The sequence below is a fragment of the Saimiri boliviensis genome, chromosome 8, assembly GCF_048565385.1.
Source record: "Saimiri boliviensis isolate mSaiBol1 chromosome 8, mSaiBol1.pri, whole genome shotgun sequence".
NCBI lineage: Eukaryota > Metazoa > Chordata > Mammalia > Primates > Cebidae > Saimiri > Saimiri boliviensis.
The window spans coordinates 8,081,949-8,103,821 of NC_133456.1; the positions used below are offsets into that span (position 1 = coordinate 8,081,949).

General features: G+C 43.8%; 1 protein-coding gene across 19 annotated transcripts in view; it reads right to left on the bottom strand.

Moving 5' to 3' along the window:
* Positions 1-21,873, bottom strand: part of CACNA1D (calcium voltage-gated channel subunit alpha1 D) — a 321,073-nt gene that overhangs the window by 124,636 nt on the left and 174,564 nt on the right. For 12 of the 19 annotated variants that reach the window (XM_003936560.4, XM_074403656.1, XM_074403654.1 and 9 more), the window contains exons 7-8: positions 21,271-21,467; positions 13,870-13,973 (exon numbers count right to left, since the gene is read on the bottom strand). In XM_003936560.4, coding sequence (XP_003936609.1) covers positions 13,870-13,973; positions 21,271-21,467 — 301 coding nt within the window. Of the gene's footprint in view, positions 1-13,189; positions 13,294-13,869; positions 13,974-21,270; positions 21,468-21,873 lie in introns of all 19 variants that reach the window. The other 7 variants (XM_074403661.1, XM_074403655.1, XM_074403658.1 and 4 more) reach the window with 2 other exon arrangements.

Here is a 21,873-nt window from a genome sequence, read left to right on the forward strand (position 1 = left end):
AGGTCTTTTAATTCTATTTTAATGGTATTTTAAGATCACCTTTATTAAGGTACAAGACACAAAAAATAGAACATATACAATTCAAAGTATACAGTTTGGCTAATGTTGACACCTATGTAAACAATGCCCCAATCAAAATATAGAACTTTTAAATAACTCCACTCCGCCACTCCCCCCACCCCCACCCCCGCCAACAAAAGTTGTCTCATTCCTCTTCCCAATCAACTCCACCTCCTGCCAGAACAGCAATGATCTGCTTTCTATCATTATAGGTAAGTTCTGCCTGTTCTAGAACTTCATATATGTTCTTTTCTTTCTGGCTTCCTGTTTTCAAGTTTCATTGATAATGTTCTATTAGTACTTCATTCCTTTTTATTGCTGAATAATATTCCAATGTGTGATTATACCACAATTTGCTTATTTACCTGTTGACATTTGAGTTTTTCTAGTTCCAGCTACTATAAATAAGGCTCTATGAGTGCTCATGTACCAGTCATTCTGTGGACAGTTTTCATTTCTCTTGGGAAAATACCTAGAAATGGAATTGCTTGGCCATATAGTAAGTATATGTTTAACTTGATGAGACATTGACAAACTTTCTCCAAGTAATTGTATCCTTTTATGTTTCTATAAACAATGTATGAGCATATCAGTTGCTACTCACTCTTGATGACACTTGGAAATAGTCTTTTTGACTTTAGCTATTGTACTACCTACCTAGCAGTTTCTTGTTTAACTTGCACTTCCCTCATGGTTAATGATATAGAACATCTTTAATGTATACTTACTGGCTACTCATATACATTCTTTTGTAAAGTATGTTTTAAAATGTTTTGCCAGTTTTTGAGTTGTTCATCTGATTATGTAGCTATTAAGAATTCTTCACATATTCTAGATACACAGATCTAAGTGTTCTATTTTCTGCCAGGGTCGTTTCCCTTTAAATTTCTAGTTTTTGAAGAGCAGAAATCTATGTAGAAGATACTTATATAATTAGCTTTTTATCTATTACTTATTTCAAGTTTAATGTTTGTGTCTGGTACGACCTGAGCATCATACTTTTTTTTTTTTTTTTTTTTTTTTACAGATATCCAGTTTTTCCAGCATTTTTTTTTTAACTAAAAAGAGTATCTTTTCGCCATTGAATTATTTAGTACCTTTATCAAAAAGCAATTGAACACATAAAGCAATTTCTGGATTTGTCATTCCATTCAATTGTTCTAGTCATTTCTCTTCATGTCAAACATTGTATTACAGCTTTATGGTAAATCTTGAAACCAGCAGTGGAAGCCCTCCTGCTGTGTTATTTCTTAGGATTATTTTCATTATTAGAGATCATTTGCAATTATATATTAGTTCTAGAATAAGCTTGTCAGTTTATAGAAGAAAGGCTATCGAGATTTATAAATAGGACAACACTGAATGCACAGAAGAAAACTGACATTTTAACAATACTGAGTCTTTCAATCCATGAGCATGCCATATCTTCATTTGTTTAGATCATTGTAATTTTACTAGTCAGTGTTTTGTAGTTTTCAGTGTAGAGGGCTATCATATCTTTTCTTATATTCATTCCTAAGTATTAGGAATGCTACTGTAAATAATTTTTGTTATTGTAATTTAAAAAATTTTTTTTTCAACATCTGCCGCTGGTATATAGAAATAAAATGGAATGTTGCATACTGACTTTGTATCCTGCCACCCTGCTGTACTCACTTATTAAGTAGGTTTTTTGTTCAATTATTGGGGCTTTCTATGTAGACAATAATGTCTGTAAATAGAAATATTTTTTTCTTTCTTTCCAGTCTTTCTGCCTTTTATCTTTTTCTTGCCTTCATATTTTCAATAAAACATCGAATAGAAGAGAGAGAAAAATGATTTCTTTGCTCCTAATTTTAAGAGGAAAACATTCAGTCTTTTACCAGGAAGTAGTCTGTCAGCTACAGGTTTTTTTGGTAGTTGATTTTTCAGGCTGAAAAATCTGCATTTTTTGTATATTCCTACTTTACTAAGTTATTATAAATGGTTATAGAATATTGTTAGTAGTGTTATCTGCATTTATTGAGGTGATCATATGATTTCCTCTTTCATTCTATTAATATAATACATTCGTTACTTGATTTTCCAATGGTGAACCAACTTGGTCTTTCTGGCATAAATCCCACTTTTATCCTGCTACATTCTATTTGCTAATATTTGAGAATTTTGTGTCCAAATTAATGAATTAATGCAGGATACTGTGCTTATTATGTCTTTGTAAAGTTTTAATATTGAGATCTTAGTCTCATGAGTTGGGAAAGGTTCCCTCCTATTTTACTCCTTGAAATAATTTCTAGGGATGGTATGATTTCTTTCTAAATTGGCTGACATAATTCACTTTTGACTTCCTCTAGGCCTCCAGTTTTGAGAGGTTTGTGATTCTGAATTCCATTTAAAAAGGCAAATATAGGACTCTCCCAATTTATTTCTTGGTAGGCTGTGTATTTTGTGGAATTTGCCTGTTTCTCCTCAGTTACTAAATTTGTCATTGAACAGTTTATTCTCTTATTATTTTAATGGCTGTTGGTATCTGCTCTTTTATTTCTAAACCTGATAATTTGCTCTTTTTCCTTTTTTGATTAGTTTTGTTAGAGATTTATCAATTTTTATTAAGCTTTCCAAATTACTAACTTTATAATTTCTGTTTTCTATTTTATCCCGTTATTCTTTTTTCTACTTACCTTGAACTTACTTGCTCTTCTTTTTCTAGATTAGTAGATAGAAATGCAGATTACTGAATTTAAACCTTTCTTCCTTATTAAGCTATAAATGCCCCTCTAAGCACTGTTTAAATGGATCATACAAATTCTTAGCTGTATTTTTATCATTCAATTTCAAAATATTTTCTAATTTTTATTGTTTTTTTTATTATAGGTTATTTAATTTCCAAACATTTAGGGAGGGTTATAGACAGCTTTTATTGACTTCTGTTTTAAATCTACTGCTGTTAAAACAAACATACTTTGTAAAATCTCAATTGTTCAACACCCACTACTACCTTTTCTTATTTTTTTTTTATATTTTTTTTATTTTTATTTTTTAAAGACAGGGTCTCACTCCAGCTACCCACGCTGGAGCACAGAGGCATGATCACAGCTCACTGAAATTTCAAACCCCTACAATCAAGTGATCCTCCTGCCTCAGACTCCTGAGTAGCTGGGACTATAGGCACACACCACATTGTCCAGATAATTAAAAATACTTGTTATTTTAGAGACAAAGTCTTGCTATGTTGCCCAGGCTGGTTTCAAACTCCTGGCCTCAAGCAACCCTTCTGCCTCACCCCCCCTGAATCGCTGGGATTACAGGTACAAGCCAAAGCATCCAGATGCTACATTTTCTTGATCACCTATCTCTGTATCCCCCTATCCATCTGTTAATTCATCTTATCTTTTTGAAGCATTTTAAGGTAAGTTGAAGGCATGAGAACACAGCATATTTTTTAGAAAATGTAAATTTGAATCTCATCACTCCCTGCTTAAAATTCACCTGTGGGTTCCCTTGCCATTCAGCTAATGACCAAAAATCTGTGACACAGTCGAAAGCTCCTAGGTGACCCGGACTCTGCTGGCCAGTCTCTCTTCTTTCGTCTGCCCCCATCTCCATCCAGCTCCCCGGGTTCCTGTCACCCTAGCTTCTTTCAGTTCCTCCAGCATCCTCTCTCCTTCCTACTACACTGCCTTTCTGTGGGTTTTCCCTGTGACTGGAATACCCTTGCCCCAGCCTCTTCTCCCACCTTGCCTGGATATGGTGACTACTCATTCGTCATTTCCAGGAGGCTCCTACTCACTAGACTGACAGCAGCTGTGCCTGTTCAACCCTCTCACAGCACCATGGACCTTCCTTTCAAAGCATTTATAAAAGTTTGTAATTGTCATTTTGGCTTCCATCATTAGATATAAGCTTCATGAAGAAAGAAACTATTTCATTTCACCTGTGTAACTGCAGTGCTTACACGGTACCTACACCCCACCACCCTAACCCTAGGCCAACATCCCATCCCCCATCACCCCAGTGCCCACATCCCACCCCACTGTCACCCCAGTGCCTACATCCCACCCCCGTCACCCCAGTGCCTACATCCCACCCCCATCACCCCAGTGCCTACATCCCACCCCACTGTCACCCCAGTGCCTACATCCCCCCCCGTCACCCCAGTGCCCACATCCCACCCCACTGTCACCTCACCCTGGTGCCTATATCCCACCCCACTGTCACCCCGGTGCCCACATCCCACCCCACTGTCACCCTGGTGCCTATATCCCACCCCACTGTCACCCCAGTGCCTACATCCCACCCCACTGTCACCCCAGTGCCCACATCCCACCCCACTGTCACCCTGGTGCCTATATCCCACCCCACTGTCACCCCGGTGCCCACATCCCCCCCGTCACCCCAGTGCCCACATCCCACCCCACTGTCACCCCGGTGCCTACATCCCACCCCCATCACCCCAGTGCCTACATCCCACCCCACTGTCATCCCAGTGCCTACATCCCACCCCACTGTCACCCCGGTGCCCACATCCCCCCCGTCACCCCAGTGCCCACATCCCACCCCACTGTCACCCCGGTGCCTACATCCCACCCCCATCACCCCAGTGCCTACATCCCACCCCACTGTCACCCCAGTGCCTACATCCCACCCCACTGTCACCCCGGTGCCTACATCCCCCCCGTCACCCCAGTGCCCACATCCCACCCCACTGTCACCCCGGTGCCTACATCCCACCCCACTGTCACCCCAGTGTCTACATCCCACCTCACTGTCAACCTGGTACCTACATCCCACCCCACTGTCACCCCGGTGCCTACATCCCACCACCCTAACCCCGGTGCCTACATCCCACCCCACTGTCACCCGGTGCCCACATCCCACCCCCATCACCCCAGTGTCTACATCCCACCCCCTGTCACCCCGGTGCCTACATCCCACCCCACTGTCACCCCGGTGCCCACATCCCACCCCCATCACCCCAGTGTCTACATCCCACCCCCTGTCACCCCGGTGCCTATATCCCACCCCCCTGTCACCCCAGTGTCTACATCCCACCCCACTGTCAACCTGGTATCTACATCCCACCCCACTGTCACCCCGGTGCCTACATCCCACCACCCTAACCCCGGTGCCTACATCCCACCCCACTGTCACCCCGGTGCCTACATCCCACCACCCTAACCCCTGTGCCTACATCCCACCACCCTAACCCCGGTGCCTATATCCCACTCCCCTGTCACCCCAGTGTCTACATCCCACCCCACTGTCAACCTGGTATCTACATCCCACCCCACTGTCACCCCGGTGCCTACATCCCACCACCCTAACCCCGGTGCCTACATCCCACCCCACTGTCACTCCGGTGCCTACATCCCACCACCCTAACCCCGGTGCCTACATCCCACCCCACTGTCACCCCAGTGCCTACATCCCACCACTGTAGTCCCAGTGCCTACCTGGTGCCCACATTCCACCAGCATAACCCCAGTGCCCACCTAGCAGGGCACTTGGCATACATCTACCATGGTGTAGGAACTGAAAAAAAAATTCATTAAATGAATAAGTCATTTTTTAGGAGGTTAAGAGAGAGGGGGAAAAAAGATCTAGCAGGATTTTCTGCTGCTTCTTCGTCTGTTATATCAAATTCAACTGCCTCCAGGCCAAGCACAGCTGCCCTGTTTCCAGAGAGGTGACGAGAAAAGCCTCCAGAGACAAAACCCCGCAGTTGCCCAGTGCTCTTCTAGGCAGCCCATCTAAATTCTCACAAGACTGTGGATCTTTATGTTCACTTGATTCTCAAAAATACAGCTCTGAATATCAAAGCTGTTTTAGTTTTTTCAGAGAAAATCTCCTTAATAAATGGTATCTTTAAGGGTTTAACACCAACCCCTCACTCCAGGCATTTCATCTCGCACACCAGGGCAGTAACGGTGGCTCTCCTTGGCTTTGTGACACTGTGAATGCTGTCTCATGTGGCAGGAGGATACTTAGGGTGTGGGTGCATACATCTGTTGAAATATTAAAATGTTACCCAGAAAAGGAGCTGTTGAACTTTAACAAAGAAGAGTTCCCTACATTGCAGATCTACTGGCCTTTGTATACCAAGCTGCCCTGCAATACCAATATTTGGTCTCTGTAAAAGCAATTTTACCACCCTATAAAAGAATATTACACAAAAGAGGGAAAAAAATGGTATAATGTTGACAGTACCATCTTACAGGCAATCATCAATTTGTTTCGCACAAGACAAATTATTAAACTCATAAACATCATTTTAATTGTAAAAGTAATGGCAATTGTTAATGCTACTACTTGAATAGGGAACATTACGGCTTTAATTTTGACTATTAAGGTAGCAAAGGCTTTATAAAGAGCTAGGTCTGTGTGTGAAAGCACTACAGTGAATTCTCTTCCCCTAGGATTTGGGATGAACAGATTCAACAGCCTGCCCTGCAACACCAACACCCTCAACAACCTCCCTCTTCTAACCTGCACATCAGCAACCCAGAGTACAGGTGGAGGTGGGGACTGCTGATGGAGCAGTCAACTCAGCAGAGCTCTTCATCAGCAAAACGGGCGTCCAGGAGGGCACATGTGGCCAGAGGTGCCTCCTGGGTCCTCAGAGGTCTTTCTGTACATTATTTTTTTTTTTTAAAAAGAACTTGGTCAGGAACAGATGATAGCCACAGCTGACAAGTGAGAGCTCTACTGGATCTGTTGCTAATGCCTGGCTGCTGTCCACTGCTGTTGCCAGGGAAACAGACGTCAGCTTGATGGAAACAAGGATCAGCGAAAACTTTCACTTACCTCGTTTCCACTGATCCCGACAGCCATTTCTATGGAAACGGCAGCTGCAAGTCAGTGGCAGAGAGGTTACCACTCACATGTTAATGTCAGGTGTGGCTACCAGCCTGTGCACTTCAGGTACCATGGTACCAACAGCACCAGGATCCAGCTGTCAGCTACCCCCGACAGCTGTTAACTCTGCAACAAGAAAGTTCAGTGTTCAAAAGTATATATAAATGTTTAGCTAGGTTCTTCATCAGAAATTTAGCACTCTTTCATTTAAGGCCAAATCAGAGCTTAGTTACTTGTTCTACCAAAGCCAAGCCACGTGAGGGTACTGAAGGACCCTGAATCTTTCCGGCACCCTGACCTCAGCATTCAACCCTATTCACAATATTACTTCACGGTTCAGAAAAAGGGACATCCAACTGCGAACAAATCTTTCACGTATTAGCCTCTTCAAACCGAAGACAAATCCGGCTAAATGCGGGAAGTACTTTGCTACAGGTAATCATTAAGGGTGTCTTTAGCATTCTGTCCGCTTAATCATCACTACATCTAGGAAGTTACTTTTTAATCATTAGAACTATCTACAAAGAGTTCTCCATTGTCCCTTTATTTTTAGGCTAGACTTCTGTGTGCTTTAGTAGCCATTAGCCAAAAATTCTCTGTTGATCAAGATATGGAATTAACTCACTAATGCAGTACAGTTTTATTCTGAATATGGTGACAAATCATACTGATAGCCTGGCTACCCCAGGACCCCAATAACCACCGTTTCAATTTTGTAAGTGATGATACCACTCTTTCACAATGCAGACGTATCAGAGGTATGTGTATGTATATGTATATGTGTGTGTGTGTGTGTGTGTGTGTGTGTGTGTGTGTGTGTGTGTGTGTGTATGATGAAATTAAACTGCCAATTTTCTATCAGTAGATGCTGATAAAGTGCTGCATGAGAGAAAAATCTTTTTTTTTTTTTTAAGGCAGTTTTGCTCTTGCCATCAAGGCTGGAGTGTAGTGGTGCAGTCTTGGCTCACTGCAAACTCTGCCTCCCAGGTTCAAGTGATTCTCCTGCCTCAGCCTCCCAAGTAACTGGGATTACAGACATGTACCACCACACCCGGCTAATTTTTGTATTTTAGTCTAGACAGCGTTTCACCACGTTGGTCAGACTGGTCTCAAACTCCTGATCTCAGGTGGTCCACCTGCCTCGGCCTCCCAAAGTGCTAGGATTACAGGTGTGTGCCCAGCCAAATGAGAAAAAAATCTAATCTCAGTCATGAAAATGTTTAAGAATGCTTATTCCCAGAGGGTATGTCTCTACTTATAGAAAATATTCACGAGTGACATAACCACTATCTACTGGTGTGTTTTGCCTCTTGAGCCACCATTCAAGTAGAAGAAATCTGAGATTGTCTGGCTACTATTAGTATGAATTTAAATGGATGGAACCCGATTCCATTATGTAAAATTTTGGTAGAGTCAGTCCACAGCCCGCCAGCACCGGCACCACCTTCCCTCTTGAAACACCCCATCCCATCCATCTTTGTCTTAGGAAACCAAAGCTTCCTAAAAGCAGCCATGTCTGAGTCTTTGTCTAGGCCCCTGGTATTCGATTAGCCAGAATGGGGTGTAGAGGGCTAGATTAACAAAGATAAACTAGTTTAAAAATCACCTTTGGTTTTCCATAATGCTTCACTTCATCCATGTTCCCTTAAACTTCTAAAGTTAAGATAAATAGGCCTAAAGTAATACAAAATTGGATTGCTTTAAAATGATACCTGTGATCTGGTAGGATCTGGAACTTACTGGAACACCAAGAAGACAAATTAATTTGTATGATTTTGAATTTACAGACCTGGGCTGGGTTTACATTCAATTTTATGTCATAAGAGCTGGTTTAATAACAGCATTTATTGCCTAACAACATACAAGATCTACTTCACAAACTATTTCAAAGACTTTTTGTAAGATGTTATCAAAACCAAAGGTTTGAATTCATGAGTGAATTATAAATGATTTTAATCTCTTCTTTAAAGCAAGCCCAGGAGGTGGTTTATATAGTAATATCCTTTAGTCCGCAGTGGGATATGCCATTATAAATACAATAAAACATTTTAAAAATATAATGTGGGCTTTTCACTAACGCAGACCTATCACGGCCAACTATTATTAATTTGAAAAGACTGAATTGATTAGATACTTTTCTTGCATCAAAGCCAGGAAGAGATTCACACTTCCTAAAATACCATAATTTCAGTGGGCCAAGCACTGTCTATTTTTCAGCTCACTGAATCCTCACTGAACTTCACGAAGTTGGTGCTGTGATGAACTCCGTTTCACAGATGAGGAAAGTAAGGCTCAAAGAGGTAAGTAATTTGCCTCAAATCTCACAAATGTAAAAGGTAGAACAAACATTCAACACCTGGTTGTCTGATTCTAAAGCTGGTATGCTTAACCACTATGTAACAGAAAAGCCACTCCTCTCAACTTACACACAAAAAATTGTCAAATATAACTTTAACCACAATGATTTAGACCTGCATAGTACTTTACAGTGGACACAGTGCTTCCGCACCCTCCATAGCCACCTCTTGGGTTACACTCAGTACAACGTTGATGAATGTGTAAAGTGTGGCCATCTGCTGGGAAATCCAGAAAATGCTACACCAGAATTTCCAAAAGTACCCTGCACTGTTCCCACCTAACCCAGTGAGGGGAGTTGGGGAGATCCATGGGCTTAAGATAAGGATATGTTAAATGAGAAAAACCTTTATGTATTTTTAGGAGCACTTCTACAGCATTAGCTGATTGAAAAGCACACCCTGTGTGGGAGACAGCAAGAGAGGGTATTCCCGATATCCTGTGGGACAAAGGGGCTGAGGCTCAGGGCAACTCAGTGAAGTCCCAGCGTGAGTATGGGACTCTGGCAGGACAGAAGCCAAGTCTTCCAGCCCGCTTCCTGGCAGTTGGAGACACATCTTGGGAGCCTAGGGAGTTCCTCATCTTGCAAGCTCAGACACCCCCACCACGGGGATGGCTGGTGGCAGGTAGGTGCTCAAATGGAGACGGAGACAGGGTCAACCGGCTCACCGCCCATGACCTCCACACCCCACCCCCTGGGAATCTAGCCTGATTCTAAAGATGAAAACCTCAAAAGGGATAGAGTTCAATGAACAATGAACAATCTGAAAAGGGAAAAATCACCAAGTTTCTAAAAGCCACATGTAATCTGTCTAAATTGCAGACTTACAGAAGACATTCCTTCCAATTCTTGGTCATGATGGGAGCAAATCCTCAACGACAAGTGAAGGCTAAATTGCAACATTAGTTATAGACATTCTCAGCCCCTCCCACAGAGCATGTGACCAGAGATGGAAGTGTTCATCCATGTCCATGCGTGGCCGCACAGGGTTTACAGTTCATAAACTTCCCACTTACCTTGAGGGATAAAGGTTCTGTTAGAAAACCAAAGACTTTCCCAGAGCATCAGTGTTACAACACTTTATAAATAGATAAATATCAAATCCGATGTACAGATTAAAGTCTGTTCAAGAATACAATAGGATGGCATGGCCACACAAAAGAAAGAGCCAAGGAGCAGAAACAGACACAGGTATTTCCAAATGGCTGACAGACTTGAAGACACACAGCACCATCTCACATTTCCTCACGAGAAGGCAATCCCATGGTCTCACAACCCGCATTTCTAAAATGAGGGCATTTTAATTCAGTGCTTAGGGGATTCCATTTGTGTTGATCTGACAGTCCCTCGGGGGCTATGCAGCATACACTGTCTTCCTCTCAACCTTCCAGTTTTGCGGTACCTCTAGGGTTCCCTTAAAAAATGATGGAAGAATCTGAAGGCTAAAATTTTTATAAAAATTAATTTGCTTTAACAACAACAAAAATACAAGTGGGAAAGTAAGAGGAAAGTAGCAGGCGGAGAGGGAAGGCAGTGGTTGGAGGAGCTGGAGGCATGCCAGCCCCTCGTCAGTCTCCCGGGGAGATGCCTCCTCATCTTTCTACGGCAGCTCACGGAGCCCCTGGGTCTACACCTCCACTGAACATTTGCCATTCTGCACGGCTTCAAAATGGGCTACCCCACGAGCAAATGAATGCCTAAGCACAAGGCCTCTGTCTGCGTCTGAGACATCTTGGCAACCCTGGTCTCTGGCCCAGAGCCGGGCACGCTACAGCATCTCAGGAAATACTGGCTAAGTCAGGAACGCGGCTGAGCGGCTGTGTTTTGCAGACGTGGTTCTGCCTATACCCAAACCAGCCCTACCGGAGGCCTTCTGGGGGAGTAGAGAGGAGGTCATGTGCAGCCCCTAGGGGTCTGAGCACAGCATGCACTGACAGAATGGCTGGGAAGTCTCAGGTTTTCTTTTAAAATGTCATGTGTCATTTGCAGTCTCCTTCATAAGGGATCTAAGTTTTGTTTTGATGAAAAAAATACTTTTTAAAAAAATTATTTTCCCCCAAAATATATTTCAGTAAACTGGTTGTTCCATGAAGGAGTGTACCTTTTTTTAATCCTCCAGCTTTGGGTACCTCCCACGGAGTTGCAGGTTTAACCCCCATTTGTGATAGTGGGAAGCCCCTCCTCCCATCTTTTTCTCTTTTCTTTTTTTAAGCACCTCACGATCTGGCTCCTGCCTCTGCTTCATCATGCCTGCTGGGGCAACGGCTCCTGCCTGGGGAAGCTAAGAGATAAGGCATGTCACTGGCACTGTTAAAATTAGTGGTTTCCATGGCCTCCGTCAGTTTAGTTGGGTTTAGGAGACACGAGGCGCCAAGGAATTCACAACAGGATTGCTGTTAACCTTGTACAGGGTGCTCCTGTGGCAAAATCAAATGCTATGTTACTTCTCCAGGAATAGATACCACCCTCACAGGCCCAACCCTGGTCTAAGGCCACTGAGGTTCCCTAGGAGAAAGACACTTCTCAGGTTGAGGTGGAAGAGCCTGAGGCTTGAGGAGCCACTCATCCTTAGGAGGCGGCTCAGGCAGGGGAGGGTTATGTGGCCCCAACCCAGGCCCAGCTCCCACCCCTCTCTCTGGCAGGGGGCGCTGGCCCATGCCATCTCTACAAAGGGACTACCTGCGACAGTGTGCGTCGTCCCTGGTGTGGAACTGACTACATTTAATCCAGGGCAGGTTTGGGGGAAGATACAGAAAGGAGGCCGAGATGGGTAACTGCGCTCTGCTTTCTGCTCTGGAAAAGGCAGTGTTTCCAAAAATGCGATTAAAGCCTTTTCACCAACTCAGCATACATGAAGACATCACTTCCACGAGATACAGCCTCAGAAAGAACAAGATAAAGTGAGTGAGGAGGAGATAAACTCACTGGGAAACAAATCCATCAACACGACTTCCTGAGGGTGTCTGCGTGCAGTGCAGTGACAGAGGCTCCTCTGGGAGATGTGGGGTATCCTGCCTGCCCCCCCACCACCCAGCAATGGCTGCACACAAGAGCTGATTATAAGAGTGCCAGACAGCACCCAGCTCCCTTCTCTGCAGAACCCCACCTTCCAGGGTTGTCTGAGAGGCGGTGTGGATGCAGGGCTGCCCACAAGGGTTCTGGGATGGCATCTCCAGCTACGGGCAAGGCAGAGCCTGCAGAGTCCCCTTTCCAGGCCAGTCTCTGCTGCACCCTCTTTGTGGAGAGTCAATCCATACAGAGGAAGTGATAAACAAGTAAACTTCAAAAATGGTGACTGAATGATGAGGTCTATGTAAGGTCGTGGGAAACGTGTGCGTAATAGTCGGTCATCACTCTGCATTAAGAGAAAGATTCTGTAAGTTACGGCTAAAACTGAATCACAGGGACAGTTCTCACAGTGACAGCACTAGAAAACCAAGCTAATAAAGAACCCTAATCTGAGGAAGTAAGATTTTGAAACTGTACAGTATTTATGTGCTCGAGTCTTATTTCTACTTCACAGTAAAATCTAAAACTCCCCTGGAAGTATTTACAATGCACTGTGGAGACCTAAAGGGGCCAGGTTATGTACTAATAGACACAACCTGTCAAGTGACAAAAGCCCCTTTCCTCAGGGAGACCAAGGCTGGAATTCCTTTAACTCCCTTGTAATCCACCTTTACACGTTCACATACTAACACGACTGGCTTTAGGAAAACGTGTTCATTAAATGAACAGTGTTTGGCAAGCATCGGAAACACGGAATCTCACAGACAGATACAAGCAGAGAGAATCACAGTTCCATCCAAAAGCAACACACTGAGGGGACATCAGAGTCCAGACACATGCAGAGAAGCTGTCAGGGAGCAGCTGGGAGACACGCAGAGTCGCCTCACACACGGCAGCGGGAGAAGGTGCAACACAGATCCGACTGCTTACCCACTAAGGACACCAAGAACCAGGTTAAGGACGAAAAATGAGCCAAGGATGATCAGACTAACAAAATACACCCAAGGCCATTCCCATCCTATCGCATCATTTACCTGCAAAATGTAAGGAGATCAGTTATCAGTTATCCATTTACTAAAGAGCAGAGCCCCAGTTGCAGCTGCCAGACCCTCAGTGCTTTGCTGAAGGTTAGTGCTCCTAGGACAGGGACTGGGCCTAGGTCCTTCCTTTTACTATCTGCAAATAAGGGCAAGCTCAGTTGCTGAAATCTACAAATGGGGCCTACCAACAGCCGACCCAATCCCGCTGATTTTGCTACTGTTTTATAACAATTAATCTGCATTATATTTGGATCCAGACCAATAAAGCAATTATAAATGCATCTCATTTTAGAACAGACAAAAAGGGCAAGCAATGGAAATTGATTAAATCTCAAGCAACAATGCTGATTAATTTCTGGTCAATAATCATTCTATAGCTCTCTTTCATGAAGCCTGGTGAGGTTCCAGGAAACAGCTTGATTTGGGAAGCCTCAGCAGAAAAGAAAGCATCTCAGAGGACACATAAAATGTCTGGCAACCCCTCCTCGCGGCCCTCATCCAGCAAAGCCTGTGTGGTCTTGGCAACTGTCCTCAGGACTCTGCTTTCAAGATGAAAGAGGTGTAGCTTACCCGCTCAATACACCAAGTACAAGATTTAGTACGAAAAATGACCCAAAGATGACGAGACTGACAAAATACACCCAGGGCAATTCAAATCCCATAGCATCATTCATCTGCAAGAAATAAGATGGTCTCATAGGAGTGAGTTAATAAGATAATTTAATAAGGAGAGAGGGTCACATTAGAGATAGCATTCTATACATTTAAGTAAACATTCACTTAGATTCAAATCAGAAACAGTCGCCAAATCAGAGACAACAGCAGCCAACACACATTCATCACATATTCCCAGTACACATACACAAGCATCCATACACACGCACGCGCGCGCGCACACACACACACACACACACACACACCCCTCATCAAGGCTTTCAGGCCAAATAATAGCAGATTTTGGCCCCAGTAAGGCAAATCAGCTGGGATTTGGCTTTTTCTCACAGGAAACTGTCTTGGTAAGTGATTTTCATAAAAGGTCTTGGTAGAGGATGAAACTAGTACTTAGCTAGAACCTATTTTCTATGCTGCCCAATATTTTAGTACTTTGTGTTTAAAATGTGTGATGGTGGAAAAGTCTTCATTATAGAAACAAACTTGCACCATTTGACTCTATAAACTCTTTTTTAAAAAACTTCTAAAATAACCTGCCACTGAAAACCAACCTACCGAAGGAGACCAAATCACCTTAGATCTGGATTATCTGCAACCTGAGAGTGCAAACACAGCAAAATGAATGCAAAAAAGAAAATTTTTTCAAGGTCAACTAGGTGACACATAGAGGTGCTTTGGGGAATGGGCTTTTTCTTAGCTTCACCCACAGAAAGGAGAAGCAGCTCTTATTTTCCACACATAGCTTTGATCTAGATGACCTCCCTGGGAGACTGGCTCCAGCTGTGAGCTGATTGGGTTTAGAGGTGAAAGGATGTGGCCAGAGGAATCCCATTCCCTACTCCTGGATGAGCTCATGCTGCACATTCAATCTCCCTGGCACACTCTGCCAAGGGAGGCTTGGTGGTGAGCAGCTTCCATGCTGGAGCAAACAGGTGCTTTAAGGATCACAGCTGGATGGAACTTTCCAGCAGCACAGGTCAGTGTTAAATTCAGCAAACACCTTTCCCAGGAAGGAGGTGTTAAGGACCAGTTGGGAGACAGAATGAATGGCCCAAGGTATGACCCTGCCAGAACACCCAGAATCTTCAGCCAGTAAGAATTACATACAGTCTGGATAGAGCCATCGCTCTTGCCTTGCAGGTGCAAGCCCTTCGGGTGCTATGCACGTGCTTTCCTGCACACTATCTGGCTCCAGGTTTTAGCTTTACATCATGAGGCTCATGCATTTCACAATGTTTGCCTCATGCAGAAGCCAAACAGGGAAAGTGAACATTAAAAAAAATTACCTAACATCTGTTGCTGAAGTCTAGGGAGAGGGCATTAAATCCCTTATGAAACACCTGTTTGGCCACATGAAAACTGATGTGCTTAATAGAACTCATATCAGTCTGTACATCTTACATTGGCAATTAGAGTAATGAATGAGCCTGGGCTGTGGCTGCAATTGTTGATCTAATTAAGTTGGGTAAACTAATTTCAGCAGGAAGGCAGAGGGTAATTCATCCAGAGCAACTATACCACTAAACTTACTGAAAACCCCATCTAAGAAGACACTGGGTTCCTGGTGTGGTGGCCTGTGCCTAGCCTGGGTCAGCACCTGTGACAGAGCCCCATCTGGGCTTGTTTCCCTCTGGACTGGAACAGAGGTGCCTGCAGCAGGGTGAGAGGAGGACGGACAGGTCCAGGACTCTTATCAGGAAACCTGACTCTTCCACGACCCTGGCAACCATCAGCTGCTGAGCCACCTGCTTCACCAACCCTCCTTCAGGCCTCAGTCTGGTATTCCAGAGAATGGCTCCAGTAACAGCTGGTTTCTCCACTTGGAAGGGTAAATATTCTTTTAAAAAATTTAAAACTCTTTTAATTTCTTGGGAGATGTTCATCTGATTCACATTTGCTCAATTCAGAAGTATCAAACGAGGCCGTGCGCGGTGGCTCACGTCTGTAATCCCAGCACTTTGGGAGGCCGAGGCGGGTGGATCACGAGGTCAAGAGATCGAGACCATCCTGGTCAACATGGTGAAACCCCGTCTCTACTAAAAACACAAAAAATTAGCTGGGCATGGTGGCGCGTGCCTGTAATCCCAGCTACTCAGGAGGCTGAGGCAGGAGAATTGCCTGAACCCAGGAGGCGGAGGTTGAGGTGAGCCGAGATCGTGCCATTGCACTCCAGCCCGGGTAACAAGAGCGAAACTCCGTCTCAAAAAAAAAAAAAAAAAAAGTATCAAACGATAGCTGAGGACTTGGGGGAAAGGCCGGAGTTGAATATGGTCCACCAGAGATCCCAAATCTCTAAGTCAGAAGGTGGAGCGAGAGAGACAAGCTTCAGCTCTGAGAGCCAGTCTTGCTCCCAGTGAACCCTCCACTTTTCAGAGCCAAGCATTTCTTAGACCTTACCATATGCAAAAGAAAAATCAGAACTGGCAAGCTGTTCTCAAAAATACCCACATGAAAATAGAGACTGCTTGGGATTTTGTCTACATGGTCTTTATCAACAGTGAAGAACCTGGCTTCCACTGAAGCACTTCAGTTTAGATTAATTTTTTAAAAACTTACATGAAAGTCATCAAGGGGTATCATCTGGTGCCCAGGAAATAATTTTCTTTCTAGCTTCAGTTTTCCTTCTTTTAAAAGGCTGAAATGGGCCAGGTGTGGTGGTTCACGCTTGTAATCCCAGCACTTTGGGAGGCTGAAGCAGGTGGATCACCTGAGGTTGGGAGTTCAAGACCAGCCTGGCCAACAGGCCAGGCACAGGCCACCACACCAGGTATCCGGTTTCTTCTTCTTCATCTATTGGTTTTTCAGTAAGTTTAGTGGTATAGTTTCTCTGAATTAATTACCCTCTGCCTCCCTGCTGAAATTAGTTTATCCAACTTAATAGTAAAACCCTTGGCCAACTTAGCAGTGAAAGCCCATCTCTACTAAAAATACAAAAATTAGCCAGGCATGGTAGTAGGCACCTGTAATCCCAGCTACTTGGGAGGCTGAGGCACAGGAATTGCTTGAACCTTGAAGTGAAGGTTGCGGTGAGCAGAGATCATGCCACTGCACTCCAGCCTGGGCGACAGTGCAAGACTCCATCTCAAAAAAATAAAAGGCTGATACGCATATTCACATCTCAAATTATAGACCAACCCAAGTCTATTTTTCTAGCTGTTGAAAACACTTCCAGAAACTTGGTATACTTGTTTCAACTCCCCAAAGCACACAATAAGAGAAAGTCAAGCCCTCAGCTGGTTACTGAGAAACTTCCTAGGTGCTCTGATTGAAGGAGATTGTCAGCTTGACCATTAGTACTTCCCGTGAAGGTCTGACAGCCAGCACCTCCGGAGGAGAGTGCATTGAGAAAAGAGCTTGGTGCTAAGGCAAGACACCAGATATTATTTATCTGGATAGCTGTCTCCTGAAACCAATACTGTTTATCTCCTACACTGAAAAACAATTTCTTTGAAATGAAGGAAAAAAAATAATTTCCTCTAAATTGAAGGGAAAAATTAAAACATGTAAGTCTAATTCGGCATCTTGAGAAACCAGAGAGGTTCCATGACCTACTCAAGGTCACACAACCAGCCTAAACACTCTTTCCCTGCCCTACACCCTACTGCCTCTGTCAGCAACACACGCTCACATGTGGGTCAAACGACAGCTCAATTACATTTACGGAACTCACTTTATCAAAGAACTCGACCCTAGGTTTCTTTCCACCAGAACTTAATGATCCTACTTCCCACACATCCAAAGAGTCCTCTCCTAAGTGTGCCTTTCTACACATTGGACCCACCTGTACGTCCCCTCTCAGGACTCTGCCAGACATTTTTCAGACAGCAGTGAGAAGCAAGGCATAAATGAGCTTGAGAATGCTGACTGAATATAAACTTGACTAGATGCAAAACGATGCTCTGCAAAGACTTTGTCCACCATATGCAAACGCCTAAGGGATTCAGAAATGTGCTTGCAGTCAATATTTAAAATCTAGTCTCTTTTTATCTCCCAAGAAGTTCCCTTGATGCCCTAGTTGTGGATAAAAATAGATATGCAAACATGGCCCATCTACACTAATGAGGCAAAATGCCTGGTACACTTGAAGGATGATGGCCATCACTTGTGTTTACTGAGTGCCTGCTCGGTGCCAGGCACCGTGCTGGGCAGGGATGTACTGCTGTGACACAGCAGTGTGGCTTCCAGCTGACCGTGGCCCATGAAATATTAGGAAGGCTTGGTTCCTTGGCCCCTGCCTATCTCTATGATGAGCTAATAAATGCAATCAACAGGTAATTAAAAGCAATCTTGATGTGCTTCAGAGAGTAAGAACTTAGAGAACAGTCAGGAAGACATTACTTATCTGCCCCCTAGTATTCTGGAAGGATTCATAAACTTCTGACCACTGGAAGAATGCCAAGGAAAGAGTGCTGGGTTCTAGTCTAGGCCAGGGGGGTCCCCACTGCATGATCTGGGAGCCAAATCCAGCTTCCTGTCTACTTTTATATAGCCTTGATCCAAAAATGATTTTTACAGTTTGAAATAGTTGGGGGGTGGGAATCAAAAGCAAAATATTTCATGACACAGAAAAGTCACAAAAAATTATAATTTTAGGGTTCATAAATGAAGTCTGGTTAGAATAAAGCCACATCCATTTGCTTATGTACTGCCTAGGGCTGCTTCCTAGCTACAATGGCAGGGCTGAATCGCTACTGAGGTGACCAAATGTGGCCTGCAAGGCCAAATAGATTTTCTATTTGGCCCCTTATAAAAAGGTTTGCAGACCCCTGTTCTAGATCAAGGACCATAACCATCTGCTATAGAACCCAGGGAATGTTCCATGGTGTCTACTCCACTGTATCTTCAAGACTGCAGACCTTCTATAAAGGGATACAGACTGGGATAAAGTTTATGAATGACTTGAGATCCTCCATATAAAGATGCTATGTAATTCATGGAGAATGCAATTATACTGTCAAATTATTAGCCATGTTGATTGCCATACTAATAATGAAAATAATAATTATACCATCCTAGGTGATATTTAAACCTTCTCAGGAAAGTAAATGGAAACTTTTGTCTCTGGGAGCCTCAAGTTCCCTCTCCTTTAATCATGTACTTCCAGATTTTACACTTGCTTGGCAGCAGGAAAATTGTGAGAATCAATGCCCAGGAATATAACATAAAGTATAAAATTGTTCATTAGTCAAGGCATGTTGGATCAGCAGTTGGCAATTCACCATGTCAACAGAGAGGAAAACAAAGCTGAGAGGAGTCACAGATTTTGATTTTTTTAAAAAATCAAAATTTTTTTTAAAAAAATCAAAATGTTGTTTTCTCTCCTGCTTGGGGGGAAATGCAAGAGTTTGGGCTATTTTGATGATGCTTTTTCTATTTATGAGAAATTTCAAGGGAAGACTGTAATTGAGACCTCAACTAATATGACTAGGAGTTGCAATTTAGGAAATAATAGTGAAAATGAATGCTTCACCTAACCTGAGGGCCCTCTTGCATACACAAGCCATGCCCTTGGCTCAGCCAATATCATCTCCCTCCTTCCTCTTCATGAAAAGACATTGTTTTATGAATATAAATAACAGATGTACATACCCACACAGACACACACACAGACACACACACACACACACACACACACACACACACACACATACACGCATGCACAGACACAATCACACTCCCATGACAACCAGAAAAAAGAAAGGTAAGTGGGAAAAACAAGATATAACATGTTGGTGATGCTTAAACCTCATCAAACTAGACTCACTTCGGGGACTAAAGATAAAAATATACCTTCTTTGTCTAACATTGAATATACAGGGACATCTACAATCCTGTGAGCTGGCAAAGGGAAGCAAAAACCCATTTATAACCATTATATGTTACATTCTCTGAAGTTAGGTAGTAATAGGAAATCCTGAAAAGTATCTAAAATTTAGAAACTACCAGAAGCTACTTCTCAATGTACAGGCCTTCTACCTAGAAGCTGCTGATCTCAGAAGTACTTTATTACTAATCTCCTTTTAACAACTCATGATTAGAATCCTGGTTACTCCCCTTTGGACTTGGATTTAGCCTCAAAAATCTACATGTTAGCTGTCTTTACCAGCAACTCTTACACCATGAAAAACAATTTCTAAACTTCTGTGAGCTTTATTTACATTCTAATGAACAAACTCAGCCCTGGGAAATGGCTTTTAAAATACTATAGCACTTATTTTTATATAGCAAATCTTTCTGGCTCTATCAGGAACAAGAGGAATCAGGCCCTCTCCTTGAAAGAATGTCCATTAGTCTTCATGGCAGGCTGGATGGGTCCAGCAGCCCTGGGAGTCTATATGTCATTCCTACCCTTTCTGCCAGAGTTCTGTAGCTTCAAATAGAAAGGAAGACAGCTAAGGGTTTATGCTGGGCTGATTTATAGTAATACTAAGATAAGAATGGAAAATATTATCATGGGAGAAACTCACGCTGGGTTTAAGGTTGTACTGAGTTATGGAAAGTACAAAAGGGATCCAATTTACATTCCCTTTCTTCCCTTTAGGATCTAGTAGAGAACCTGCCTTCACGTATAAATGATTAACTTGAGCCTGTGGAGGTCCAGGAGCCTCCTCACCTAGAAAGTGACCCTTTGGCTCTCTTAAGAGTTGAATTGGGGCCAGGCGCCACGGCTCATGCCTGTAATCCCAGCACTTTGGGAGGCCGAGGCGGGCGGATCATAAGGTCAAGAGATTGAGACCATCCTGGCGAAGATGGTGAAACCCCATCTCTACTAAAAATACAAAAATTAGCTGGGCATGGTGGCATGCACCTCTAATCCCAGCTACTCAGGAGGCTGAGGCAGGAGAGTTGCTTGAATCTGGGAGGCAGAGGTTGCAGTGAGCTGAGATCACGTGCCACTGAACTCCAGCCTGACGACAGAGTGAGACCCCGTCTCAAAAAAAAAACAAAAACAACAACAACAACAAAAAAAAACACAGTTGAATTAGGATAGCCCTATCTTCCTGGAGTTCCTCCAAAGAGGACCACTGGGCACCCTTGGCACCAGGTCTTCAGGCAGCACTGGGGAGTGGAAGACTAAAGCCAGAAGCCAACATTGTGCAGCAGCTTCCGGCAACTGAAACTAAGGCCCCTGGGGAGCAGGGTGATGAGGCCTGCTGGTAAAGAAAGCATCTGCTTCACTTCCCAAATAACTGACTTTGGGGTTTCTTTTCCAGCCAACTCTCCCATGGCTCTAGCTGACAAAACCCACTTATCCAAGGAAAGGACACTCCGTAAACTCTCTCTCCCCAGGGTGCTTACCCAGTAGAGCACGTCTGTCCAGCCCTCCATGGTGATGCACTGAAACACAGTGAGCATGGCAAAGGCAAAGTTATCAAAGTTGGTGATGCCTCCGTTTGGACCAACCCAGCCACTCCTACATTCCGTGCCATTGGCAGTACACTGGCGTCCATTCCCTGAGAACGCACATGGAGCTGGGTCCTCTTCAGCTACGATATCTGCAAACACACAAACAGGCTGCACCGCTCAGAACAGAAACATCAGGAAATCCAAGCCAGTGGAAGGTGAGAACCCTTGCCAGAGCCTGGGACACTCGACCGCCCCATCTGTGATGCCTCAGGATCCTACTTGTCCTTCAAGGTTCCCTTCACATGCTCCCTCCTTAGTGGAACCTGCCATTCCTGCTTGTCAGATCCGTGGCTCTTTTCCTCTGCACCCTCGCTTGTCGCACCTCCTTAGGCTTAAGACGGCACAATGCTGTGGGTGTGCCTCACGTTTTCGCTTTGGAGGGCTCTCATCTTGTTTGCTAGTACACATTACACAGGAAATCGGGGTGGAAAGGGAGACTGAATTCTCATCCATTCTGAACATAATACATACTGAGAACTGACTCAGTAAATGTAC